This window comes from Macrotis lagotis, chromosome 1 (genome assembly GCF_037893015.1).
Source record: "Macrotis lagotis isolate mMagLag1 chromosome 1, bilby.v1.9.chrom.fasta, whole genome shotgun sequence".
Taxonomy (NCBI): domain Eukaryota; kingdom Metazoa; phylum Chordata; class Mammalia; order Peramelemorphia; family Peramelidae; genus Macrotis; species Macrotis lagotis.
Window position 1 is genome coordinate 698,912,638 of NC_133658.1, and position 14,107 is coordinate 698,926,744.

The 14,107-nt window shown below is 33.8% G+C and overlaps 1 protein-coding gene and 1 long non-coding RNA gene across 2 annotated transcripts in view; one reads left to right on the plus strand and one right to left on the minus strand.

Annotated features, from left to right (window-relative positions):
- LOC141507809 (sodium channel protein type 1 subunit alpha-like) overlaps window positions 1-14,107 on the plus strand; it is a 226,923-nt gene that overhangs the window by 159,410 nt on the left and 53,406 nt on the right. Inside the window, exon 17 of the mRNA XM_074215801.1 lies at window positions 4,742-5,224. Within this exon, the coding sequence (XP_074071902.1) occupies window positions 4,742-5,224 (483 nt within the window). The remainder of the gene's footprint in view (window positions 1-4,741; window positions 5,225-14,107) is intronic.
- The window catches only part of LOC141507810 (uncharacterized), a 107,515-nt gene that overhangs the window by 20,578 nt on the left and 72,830 nt on the right, over window positions 1-14,107 (minus strand). The gene's annotated exons all lie outside the window — the stretch shown is intronic.

Below are 14,107 nucleotides of genomic sequence, written 5' to 3' on the forward strand. Positions count from 1 at the left end.
AAAATTATCTATTTTGCAATTTGATATGTTGTCTATCTCTTCTTTGGTCATAAACTTCTTCCCTTTCCATAGGCCTAAAAGATAAATGATTTCCTGTTCTCTTAATTGCTCTATGGTTTTGTCTTTATGTCTAAATCTTATACCCAGTTTGACTTTATTTTGATATAGAATGTGAGATGTGGGTCTATGCCTAGTTTTTGCCATACCATTTTCCAGTTTTCCTAGCAATTTTTGTCAAATAGTGATTTCTTATCCCAGAAGCTTGAGTCTTTGGATTTATAAAACAGCAGATAACTATAGTCATTTACTACTTTCTTTTGTACCTAATCTAATCCATTGATCCACTTCTCTATTTCTTAGCCAGTACCAGACATTTTTGAAGACTGCCATTTCATAATACAATTTTAGATCTGGTAAGGCTAGGCCTTCTTCCTTTGCATTTTTTCCATTAATTTCCTTGATATTCTTGTCCTTTTTGATACTGGTTTTTCTAACTGTAAAATAATTTTTGGTAGTTTTACTGGTTTGATACTGAATAAGTAATTTAATATAGGTAGAATTGTAATTTTTATTATATTAGCTTGGCCTAACCATGAGCAACTGAGGTTTTTCCAATTGTTTAGGTCTGGCTTTATTTGTATGAAAAGTGTTTTATTGTTGTTCATATAGTTCTCTTAAAAAAACCTCAATTTTGGGGGGAAGCTAGGTGGCACAGTGGATAGAGCACCAGCACTGGAGTCAGGAGTACCTGAGTTCAAATCTAGCCTCAGACACTTAATAGTTACCTAGCTGTGTGGCCTTGGGTAAGCCACTTAGCCCCATTGCCTAGGGAAAAACTAAAAAAAAAACTCATTTTTTCTGACATTTCTGCTAAGTATTATCCTTTATGTCTCCCACCTTTCTTGGCTAAACTCCTTAAGAAAGCCCTCCATGTTTATTACCTACACTTTCCTTGGTCTCTTTCTTTTCTAAACTCTATGAAATCTGACTTTCAGCATCATACTTCAACTGAAATTACCTTCTCCAAACTTACCAATTTTGTCTTAATTGCAGAATTGAAGAGCTTTAAAAAAAAAAAATCCACAGTCTTCTTGACCACTCTGTAGAATTAGAGCTGTTGATCACTTTTTCTCCTCTTGGATATTCTCTTCCCTCTTTTAAGGTTTCATGACACTGTGCTCTCCTATTTCTCCTCTTTCCTTTCTGACTGATCCTTCTCAATTTCCTTTGCTGAATCTTCATCCATGTCATACCTACTAACTGTGGGTGTCCCCCAAGGCTTTGTCCTGTGTCTTCTTCATTTGTCCATTCATACTTTACTATTTAGTTTTCTCATAAGGTCCCATGAGTTCAACTATCATATCTCTCTTCAGATGATTCTCAGATTTACATATTCAGTCCTAATCTCTCCTGCACTACAGTCCTGAAATGACAACTAATTTTTCGACATTTTAAGCGATATACATATCAAATTCAAAATTTCCAAAATAACAGTATCATTCTCTCCAAACATCCCTTTTCAAAATTTTCTATATGAAAGTTCCACTAATCTCCCCTTACTATTTAACTTACTGTGTGACAACTGGAATTTTATCTCCCTTAGTTTCCTCAACTGTAAAATGGAGGAAATCATAACATCTACTTCTCACAGTTGTGGTGATTAAGTAAGATAGAATTTGTCAAATTCTTAGCACAGCACCTGGCCTATAAGAACAGCATTCTTAATAAATGCTTATTCCTTTCTTTTTCAGATACCCAGGCTTCCAACCTGGGTGTCATCCTTAACTCTTCATACTCATTCACCCCAGGTATCCAATTTTGTGGTTTTTACCTTCACAATATGTGTTTATGTCTTTCCCTACTTATACAGCACCCACCTCTCACAGGCCTTCATCACCCATAATCCAGACTATTACAATAATCTTAAAATTGTTTTCCCTACCTTAAGTCTATTCCACTGTGACCCACTCACCTGCCAGAGTGACTTTTCTAAGGTACAGAGATGACCATGTATAATTTGGAGCCAAAAGAGACATTAGAGACCTTTGAGTACAATACTTTATTTTACATACAAAGAAACTGAGGATCAGAGACACTCAATTATTTGCCTACTTTATATAGCTTACAAGTGTCTGAGGTAGAAATTGAACCCAGACTTCCTGACTCCAAATTCATTATTTTGTACACAACTCCATACTGCCTCATAAATAAACTGACTATTCAACAAGCTTAAGTGACTCCCCAGTAATTTCTGTGATTAAATAAAAAGTCCTTGACTCTACATTTAAGGTTCTTCACAACATGATTTCTTCCTACATTTCCAGTCTTCTTATACTTCACTTCCTTTCACACACACACACACACACACACACACACACACACACAACTCTACTACTCTACTTCCTTTCATCACTCTATCAAACTGTTCTGTTCTATTTGCTGATCCTCACATATCACACAACTAACTCATCTTTGTGTCTTTACACTGGTTCCATTGCCTAAGTTTTCTCTTTCTTTTATGTCTTTGTTTCTCTGGCTTCTTTCAAGACACAGGTCAAAATGGTAACCCAACCAGTGCCTTTTACCTTCCTCATTGTAATAAACTTCCATCTACTCTGCATTTATATTGTATATTTATGGTGGAATAGAAATTCCTTGAGCAAAGAAACAGGTTATTCCTTTCTTTGATCCCAGCACAGTCCCTAAAACATAGTAGATGCTTACTGAGTGCTTGCTGACCAATTGACAATTAAGGAAGGACATGAAGAAATTGGAAAGCATTTAGAGGACAATCAAAATAGTGAATGTTCTTGAGTTCAAGCAAATGAGAATTATTGATGGAATGAGAATGTTTTGTCTGATGAAGAAAAGATTTAGGGAGAACATGAGAGGCATATTTAAATAGTTGAAGTATTTGCTGGGTTGTTCCAATTAGTCCCAGAGGGCAGATTTAAGAAACATGAATGGAAGTTAAAAAGGAAAAAAAACTTTAGGTTTGTTGTATGGAAAAAATTTCTACAAAAAATTAATTATCCAAAAAGTAGAAAGAATTTCCTTGAAAAATAGAGGAGCTCTTAAATAAAGGATGAATGACTACTTGTTAGGTATGTTCAGATATAGGTTTCATTAGATGGCCAAGATCTGTTTTACTGAAGAAATAGGAAGCCTCAAGACATTAAGACTGAATAAAAGGAAGCATGTAGTACACAACAGTACAGTAAGGCAAGTCAGTTTAATTGAGAGATCATACCCAAGTATGAAGTCAGGAAAGATGGTGGATACAGATTAAGTCTTCCCAGGTGGAATCAGATTCCTTCTGGAGCCCTGGAAAGAGTGAAGTACTCTTCTCAGATCTAATCAGTCTTTATAGTATTCTCATCTGGGTCCAGTAAACCTTACAGCATTATACAAACATGTTAGTGTTATTACTTTATTTTTCTTATCTTGTTTGATAGAGTTCAGATAGATTAATAGTATTTTAATAATAAATCATTATTCTAATTCTTTTATGTTTGCTGTTTGATTGAGGCTCAGATGGATAAAATAACTTTTTCTGTAGTTGAATAAAAGTGTTAGAATATGAGTTCATCTTCTACAGACACACTAGGAGCATCCTTGATCTAATACAGGACAAGACCATAGAAACCTCCTTCTCTCTCCACTTAATTTTGACTTCATTTGTTAGGTCTCTATTTTGGAAGCTCTTCATTCTATGTAGCTTGGAGATTATTTTATATGGTGACATCCATGAACATTTTTGTTTTAAATTGTTTTGGATAAATGTTATTAGGTAATAGTGGGAAACAATTTGATCCATAAAATGTTCCAATGCAGTATTTTTAATTTTTAATTATTAATTAATTATATAAATATATATTAATTAATTAATAGCATTAAATTAATAATAAAAATTAATAATTTAATTTTTAATATCCTGAGAGTATTAAGTGAAACAGGAATGAGGATTCCAAATTGAAATTAAAAGGAATAGATTTGCATACTGTTTCAATACCATGTGATACTCATCATCAATGGAAACAAAATCATTAAATTTAGACTCCAGAAACTCCTTACTTAACTCAGGAAATAAGGAAGTCAAAATGACTTTTAAGAAGATGAAGTCAGGAAGAGTAATTCGAAATATATGCAGAGTAAACCTATGTTAAAGGTAGAATAATTTTAAGAACACTCCGGGTTCAGTTTTTCAAAACATCTCAAAGAAAGATTTCAAAAAGGAAAGAAAAGATTGGTTTTAAAAAGGAAAAAAAATTAACAGAAGTCATAACCATGATTTCTATGCAATTGTTAGAAGATAGTTCTTCACCAGAAAATTTCCTACATAGTTTAACTCGCAGGCCCCGGAAAGAAAAAAAAATAAATTCAAAAAATTACAAGTATATGGCCTTGGGCAAGCCACTTAACTCCATTTCCCTTGCAAACTCCTAAAAAAATTACAAGTGTAGACCACATGCCATTAGTACCAGAGTATTAAAATCAGAAATATCTCAAATTTGTCAAAGTATCAAAAGACTTACAAGTCATTATTTGCAGTCAGGATTAAAATCCAGACCATCTAATACCCAATCCCTACTCTTTCTACTGAATTACAATGCATCTTATTCAAGTGTTGAGTTTCATGGCAGAGAGGGAAGTGTTACTAGGCGAAAAATTTTTTAAGTTCTAGTTTTGGCTTTGCAACTACTCAAAGAATTATAATTTATCTATTTGTTATCTTTTAAAGGTGTTAAATCTATTTCTGGCCTTACTACTGAGTTCATTTAGTGCGGACAACCTTGCTGCTACAGATGATGATAACGAAATGAACAACCTCCAGATTGCTGTGGATCGAATGCATCGAGGAGTAGCTTATGTGAAAAGAAAAATATACGAATTCATTCAGCAGGCCTTTGTCAGAAAACAGAAGGTTTTAGATGAAATCAAACCACTTGATGATCTTAACAACAAGAAAGACAGCTGCATGTCCAATCATACAACAGAAGCAGGAAAAGATCTTGATTATCTGAAAGATGCTAATGGGACTACAAGTGGAATAGGGACAGGCAGCAGTGTGGAAAAATACATAATTGATGAAAGTGATTACATGTCATTCATAAACAACCCCAGCCTCACGGTAACAGTACCAATTGCTGTAGGAGAATCTGACTTTGAAAATTTAAATACAGAAGACTTCAGCAGTGAATCAGATATTGAAGAAAGCAAAGAGGTAATTCTAACAGATCTGGGTAGGTATATATATATATATATATATATATATATATATATATATATACCTATAAGATGTAATATGTGTCTGAATGTTGATAGAAAATAACCTCATATCAATCTTTATAGTTTTGTATCAGTAAAAAGTACAAACAGTACAAAGTAAACAGTACAAAAATGGAAAAATGGGTCTGTGGTCATGCTTTTCCATATGAAATAACATAATGTATAGTTTAAACTTCTTTACTACTTACACAAAAGAGCAATTAAAATAGATATAATTATGTGACAAACAGCCATCCATTTTATTGGTCACCTAATACAGAATAATATTTTTTCAGAATAAGATGACAATGATATACTTGGAATCATAGAAATGACATGATGTCAGAGGTCCAAAAAAGAACTAATTTCCTGCATGAGGATATAGTGAGGACCTTGCTAAGTAGTATAGGGGGCAGGGAGACGAAATCTTTTTTTTGCAAAAGATTTTCTTCATGTTCTAAAATTTAGCTTCATGTTGAGTACTAAAATAGATGCATTAGCATTTAATAGGCATTCACAAAATCAAATGTAGGAATATGATATTCCCATTATTTACAAATTAGACATGAAACAATTCTGTATTTTGTGGGAAATTACTTTTTATATTTTTCAGATATATCTGACTCAATCTTAATTAGATTAAATCAGTAAATGGGGTGAAACTGCTAGCCTAGCTTCCTCCCCACAATTATTAGGTCATTGAAGAGCCTACAAGAAAGAAGGTAAGGGAAAACCATGGTAATAACTTTAACATATCTCCCTACTTTAAATCCTCATATCCTGTATAGAATAAGAACAAATATTTAGGCAATCATTTCTTAAGGTTTCCAGCTTGACAATCTATATATCTTCCTAGACTCACCCCTTTCCCTAAGAATATTTGGTTCATGACTTTGACATGGACTTTTCCACTTTGCAATGGGAGCTGATATGCTTTGAATTATGCTTTAATTTAAAATTAGGTAGGAACTTCTACTAAAATAAATGTGGTAAATCATTGTCTGGTTGCTCATCTGATTCTTCAGTCAGTTTTTTTTTTTTTTGCAGGGGGGGTTGCAAGGCAATGGGGTTAATTGACTTGCCCAAGGTCACACAGCTAGGTAATTATAAAATGTCTGAGGCCTCATTTGAACTCAGGTTTTACTGACTCCAGGGCCAGTGCTCTATTCACTGTGCCACCTAGCTGCCCTCTTCTTTGGTCATTTTTAATATTTAATTAAAACTGATAGGCATTGAATGTTACTTGGTTAAGTTTAAAAAACATCTGCATCATAGTGCCAAAAATGCATCTACAACCTAATGCATCTACAAGGATTTTTTTCTAAAGTTTTAGACATGAGGCACTACAGATACTGCCCTTTTTTGAATAAATCAAAGCTAAAGGACCACTGATGTCTCTAAACTATAACTATCTACTTGAATAAGCAGGTCTATCTCTTCATGGTCAGTTTTGTATGTATGTGTGTATTTGTTTGTGTTTGTGTACAAATGTGTATGCGATCACTGGAAAACTTTAATAACATCTTGAGGGATTTTTTTCCCCTCTTTCATCCAAATAGATTTCCTTTCATGAAATACTTATATGCATTTTTCTAAAGCTGAGGTCATCGTTATCATAAATTTCTGGATGTTTATTCATCAGGTATAGTTTAAGGGCTTGTCTCAGAGGGTAAGAAAGATTAAATCTCCAAATATTGCCCACTTTCACTGCATTTAGAACAAATAAAAACCATCAGGAAAAATTAAATAAGATTTTAGCAATGAAGGACTGTGTCTGTATATGTGTGTGTGTATGTGTGTGTATCTCCCCCCTCCCACTCCTCTCCCTCCCCCATCCCCCTCTCTCTCTCTCTCTCTCTCTCTCTCTCTCTCTCATTCTCTCTCTCTCCCTCATCTCTTTTTCTCTCTCAGATTCTTTTTTCCCCCCCCAAAATTCTTACTTTTTGTATTGTCTTCTCAATACAAACTATTGCTATCTCTTTCCATGCATTAGTGTCATATTCATCTTTCTATATGGATTTACTTGCTTCACTAGACAGGATAAAATGGAAGGCCACATTCTTAAAGAAAAGGAATGTAGGTCAAACTCATAAGATCAGGTATCCTCTCCAATGATAGTCATACATCCACACTTGGATGTATTGTCATTACTACTGGTAATTAAGACAACAATGTTTTTCATTTCTTTTTCCCAGTAATACTAAATCTTTATTCATGCCAATGTTATGATTATGATATTACAAATTGTTTTAAAAATCCAACAAATATTGAATAAAGTTCCCATCATATTTATGACACTCTTCCAGGAGCAGATAAATATAAAGACAAAAGTGGAATAATTTCTACTCTCAGGGAGTTTAAATTTCTTTGGAAAAAACTTTATACCCCACTATACAATGTAGTGAGATTTTATTTAGCCATATAAAGTAGCTAATGTAAATGTTAATAATGCCATGAATTTACTTATTGGCATATGGTTTGGCTTAGGGAAAAATTTGACCAATGACTTCTCAAAATTCAATGTCATTCTATCTTTTGGAGGCAAATTGGTTTAATGGATAGAGCTCTAAATTTGGTTGGAGGCAAGAAGACCCGAATTGAAATTTCATCTTAGATAAGCTGTATAACTCCAGAAAAATCACTGAACTAGACCTCATTTTTGTCTTGTGTAAAATTTAGACAATAAGATAATATATGTAAACTAAATAATCCATACTTTGCAACTGTTTTTAATTATTATTATTATTATTACTATTAAATTTTATGTTTCAGTGATTCTCCAACATTATCTGAATAATCAAAGGCAACTAAGATAAAGCATAGATGTTATTTCATCTGTAAAAAATGTCCTTCTTTCCCATTTGAATGAAGCTTTTTGTGAGTAGGGATTGCTTCAATTAATTAATCACTAAACATTAATTAAGCACCAACCCATTCCAGGCATCATGCAATTTATTATCTCTAATGCCTAGCACAGTGTCTCAACAGAATTAAGATCTTAATTTAAAAAATGTTGACTTCTTGAATAAGTGATTCTAAGATATGTCTAGAAATAACAATAATGAAAAACTAACACAATGCATTACAATAAAGTTTACAAATTTATATGACAACCAAAATAATATGAATCCTATATAATTATTCCTATTTTATAGATTAGGATAGAAAGGTCAACAGAGGCTATGAATTAACAAAGGTCTCTCAGATAATGTGCCTGAGTTAAGATTCTATCTCTGGTCTTTCATTGACTCCAATTGAATTCATATTTTATGCAACCTAGCTATTCTAGGTAGTCAATAAAATATATAATATTTGCTCACCTAGCTTAATCATGGCAAGATTTGTAAGATTTTGTTGTTATTATTAACAGTGAGTTGTTGACTTTTTGCCAGAGAAATGATGAACTCAAAATGTAGAGAGAGAGACATATTTGGGGACATGACTAAATTTGTTTTGTTAGGCTACACATAATTATAATGAGACTTTTGTATTTCTTTTATGTTCATTAGGAAAGAGGACAGTGGAAGGGACAATTGTAAATGCTTATAAAATAATTTATTTCAGTTAAATAGAAAAATTAACAAATAAATCAAAAGTAGACAGAAATAGATGAAATAGGTTAATAGACCTTTACAAAAAACTGAATTGCTGAGTCAACTTTTCCTCAAAAATCTTCATTATTACCCATGGGTATTGTTTTAACCTTATAACAATATAAATGAAATCTCAATTGAAAGAATGTGCCATGAATTTTTATTTTGTCTAACATGTTAATTACATTTATATATACTTACTGGTGATTTTATCAATAAAAGGTAAGATTTTTATTAACCCAATATTATATGTACAGCACTGCTGGAGAAACAAAATTATCAATGACAAAACTGTGATAATAGCAACAAAAATATCTTATGGGATATACAGCTATAGAGTTGGTTCAGGAATAGAAGGCAGAAGTAGTTGTGACTAACTTGAAACAAAATTGAAATGTTGATATGGCAATATGTCATAGAGGAAAAGATCACAAGACTTGGTATTGGAGGACCTAGGCTCAAATTTCATCTCTTCCCTTTATTATCAGCATGACTTTGAACAGTCATTCATTTCTCTGACCTTCAGTTTCCTATTCTGTAAAATGGTAGAATTGGTCAAGATGATCCCCACAAACTTTCTCTTAGCATATTCTGATTATCAGCTGATAAGAATTCTACTACCACAAAATTTCCACAATGATGATCCACTACTTTAAAAAAAATTTCCTTTTCTTCAATGCCCCAAGAAAGCACTCTAGTAGCAGCATGAGTAAGTAATGATGGACTTCTGGAATCTTTCCCACAGCTTACTTCACCTTCTGTGAGCCCTTTTCTTTTTCTCCCTCAGTAGAATTTGAAAATTCTTTAAGGTTAACTCCAAGAAAAGATCATTAAAATAGCTCAACCAGAACAATTTGTTCTAGTCTGTTCATGCATTATGCCCTGGGTCTGCCTTGCCTTTTAATCCAGTTCTAGGCAGGCACCTTCTGTGACCTTTTACATTTCCTCAAGGACTACCTTAACCCTGTCTGAAAACTCTTTGCCCAACCCCAGGTTTTCCAAGTCTTGAGCTAACTCCACTCAATGATGGATCCCTGTAAATATCAGCTGAGGGGAGATGCATAACACTCAAGTTTAATCTGAATTTTTTCCATCATTTTCTAAGGTCTACAGAATCAAGAAAAAAAAATCAATCAAGCCTCTCTTTGAAGAATTTTTTGATTTCTGAAGAATAAATGATTACACTGAAAATTTAACAATTGATTCTGAGCTTGCTAGAGCTGGCTTCAGTATGCCCCAGATAACATACCTGGGGTTCACTTTTCAATAATTAACTTCCAGTCCCCATACGCATTTGAATGAAACTGAAGAAAATTATGAAATTTTATTGACTGGGTTAATGAAAATGCACAATCTCAATTGTGCCCTAACTACAACAAAGCATTCCTTTTTTGCCTCAACAATCCCAAGGATTCTGAATGTCTGGTTGCCATTCTTTTTTTTAAGAATTTTTGCAAGGTAAATGGGGTTAAGTGGCTTGTCCAAGGCCACACAGCTAGGTAATTATTAAGTGTCTGAGGCCAGATTTGAACTCAGGTACTCCTGACTCCAGGGCTAGTGCTCTATCCACTATGCCACCTAGACACCCCTGGTTGCCATTCTTAAAATCCTGTTTCCCTTCTGCTACCAATTGCTACCTTATTCTGTCAACCTAAGCCCCCTCCGCCAAATCTCCCACACTAACATTCCCAACCATTTGATTGGCCCTCTGAAATGCTAGTTTCATAGGTAACAAATTAGATTTCATTTCAAACATTTTCTTTTCTTGCACTAACTGATGGCATGACTTTTCTGGTTATCCTTTTTAGCACAGGTTATATTTTCACTCATTCATTCAGACTCACTAGCCATGGTGGGAAAAGTTGAAACACTCAATTTTCGCCATTGCCACTTCCAAGCTCTCCTTCTTCTACCATGACTCAGTACCCTCTCCTCTTTTTTCATTCAGTACATATTTATCACCCAATCAGGATTCTGGTTTCTATTTTCAATCCTCAAGGATATTCTCCTTCCTTCTTCATTGAATTCAATGCCTGGCTCACAGTTTTCTTCTCCTCTCCTCTCTCATTACTGCTTTCATAGAAAGTGACTTCAATATACATATTGAGACCTTCTAAAATACTCCAAATGCCCAGTGCCTCAATTCACCCAATATCTTGGATCTATTTTTCCACTTCACCCAAACTATATATAGAGATTGTCACATCCTTAATGGTTCGATCACGCACAAATGTACAATGTCCATGTTCATAAACTCTGAAATTCCTTTATTCAATCACAATCTATTGTCATTCTACCTTTTCTTTTGCATTATAATTTTGAATCCTGTTACTCATCCTCACCATGACTTCCCTCAGGTCTTTTGCGGGTCATTCCTGCACTAGCTAAATTCTCTTCTCTCCCACATCTTGAAACCCTGGTGAATATATTCATCCTTACACTGTTCTCTTCTCTTGGGTCCCTTATTCCTTTACTATAGAAGATTTTGCCCTTCCAAACCCCAGCATTGGAGTATTTACATCTACTGCCTTTGATTTTATTCATGCACTAATGAATGAAAATGGAAAAAAAATATGAAACTATGATGAGTTCATCTCAAATTTTTGCTCCACAATCTTAACTGAGCCCTCACTATAGCAAGACAAATCTTTATGCCTCACCAAAAAATTCAGCATTCCACTGACATCACCCAAATCTTTATCCTTACTCCAAACATTTTTCATTCTTTCTTAAAGTTCCCAGAGCTCTCCCTCTCCTCCCTTTTCAGGGGAGAACCTTGCCTCATATTTTACTGATATTGAGAGTATTCACTAAAATCTTCCTCTTCTTCCATCATATGCTTCATATCATTCAGATACTTTCTAAATATATCCTCATAAATTGCTATTCACATGAAAAAATGGTCTTTTTCCTTGCCACAACAATCCCAGGTGAGTCTATTTCATCCCATCTTCTCCAGAAGATTGTTCCTTTTATCATCCATATTCTCTCACTAATATTTAATAGCTTCTGTGTTTCTACTCCTTATGAACATGCTCATGACTCCTACATCCTCAAAAAACTCTTACTTGATTCATCCTTCCTCAGAACCTATAGTCCAATATCTTTGTTGAGACTAAAGCAAGCTTCCACTTTCTCCTCTCTTCTTAAATTTTTTCAATCATTATTTAACTTTCATTATTCAACTTTCTCCAAAGTTATTAAAGATCTCTTAATTGCCAAATATAAGGATCTACTTTCATTTCTCACTGTTTTTTACTTCTTTTCAGCCTTTGAGAGAGTCAATCACTCTCTTCTCCTTGATACCCTTTTCTCTGATTTCATGTATTGATTTTTCTTGGTTCTTCCCCTGTCTATATGTCTGATCTTTTTCTGACTCCTTTGGTGCATCTTCACCCATGTACTGCCTGTTAACAGTGAAAGTTTCCCTTGGTGAAGCCCTTCTCAGTTTTCCTTAATCTTCCTATAAGATTATTCCAAATTTATTCTGTATATATATATATATGTATATATATATATATATCTTATTCATATATATAATAATTTATATTTTATCTATCCAATAGACTTTGAACTCCTTAAAACCAGGAAATAATTTGTTCTTCTTTGTATCCTCACCATTACATAATACTTAGAGTGCTTAACAAATGTTTATTGATTGATAGATAGGAGACCCTTATATACAAAGTCATTCAATTTAATTTTATTTCAAACTGCAAAGGATTAACCAAGGCAGGAATTCCAAACCAAAAGGGAGTCTACAATTCTACCTCTCTGTAGCAATGGAGCTTTCCAGATGGTAAAGAAAAGCAGTCCAGAAGGAGTCTAATCTCATAAAGATGCAAACCCAGGTCAAGAACTTGCAGAGTTCAGAACAGGAGACAATTAGACTTTGTCCTAGATCACAGCATTTTGGGAGCACTGAGAGCTTGTAGGTCTCTGAGACCTGAAACACTCAATATTCAAAAGAAGCAACAATAGGACCAGCCTAGACTTTCTTGTGGCTTAACTGAACCTTAATATCAAGTTCAAAGTCAGGAAGTAGTCTGAGAGAATTGGCAATTAAAAATGGGAGCTCCACAATAATGATCTATCAAGACACAAATTCAGAAGAGAATGAATCTAAAACATCTATGAGCTATGTCAGAGCAAAATACAACTTGGGCACAAATTCAATTAGAATTCTTAGAAGAGAACAAGCAAGCATTTTAAAAGAACTGAAAAAAGTTTTTTCAAATAAATGAAAAGAGTGGGGGGGAATGGAAGATTATTAGAGCTAATGAATTAACAATTTATCACAAAAAGTACAAAACTTTGCCCCAACATCAAGCTCCCTGAAAATTAAAATGAACTAACTAGAATACAATGACTTTCAACCAAAACACTTGAAAAAAATAGAAGAAAATATAAGGTATCTCATAGCAAAAAAACTGACCTGGAAAACAGATTAAGGGGGAAAATTAAGATTAATTGAACTATCTGAACACCATAATCAAAAATAACTTTTTTAAGACCAATACTTGTATTTCAAAAAATCTGAAAAGAAAATCACCCAGATCTCTTAGAACCAGAAGTACAACAATGACCTCCTCAAAGAAAGCATCATAGCAAAACTTCAGTTTCCAGATCTAAGTAATTATACTTTAAACAGCCAGAAATGAAAAATTCAAGTATCAAGGAGTCATAAGGATCATACATGCTTTAGCAGCCACCACTACAATATGATATTCCAGAAGACAAATGGGGTAATAAATGAACCTTTACTGAAATGGAGGAGTCAGTTTTAATGAAAAGACAAGAACTGTGGAGAAACTCTGAAATTGAAACACATGAATAAAGAGAAACATTAAGAGGTAAAAAATGAATAAATAATAAAGGAATAAACAAGGATAAACTGCTTACATTCAAATATAGAAATAGGATACATGTTTTCCTCTGAACTGTATCTTCATCGGGGTTCATAGAAGGAATCTAACAAGCCTGATAGTAGATCTTTTATGCATTGAATATCTTCAGGAAAAAATGTAAAAATCAGGGGGAAGAGAATTCAGTGGGGGAGGATGAAATAGAGAAAATGAGCTCACATAATCAGGGTATACAAGGAGAAATCTATAAAAATATGAAGCAAAGGATGAAGGGAAGTGTCTGACATTTGAACCTCACTCTCATCTAAACTGGTCAAAGAGGGAAGAATGTACACACACACACACACACACACACAGAGAGAGAGAGAGAGAGAGAGAGAG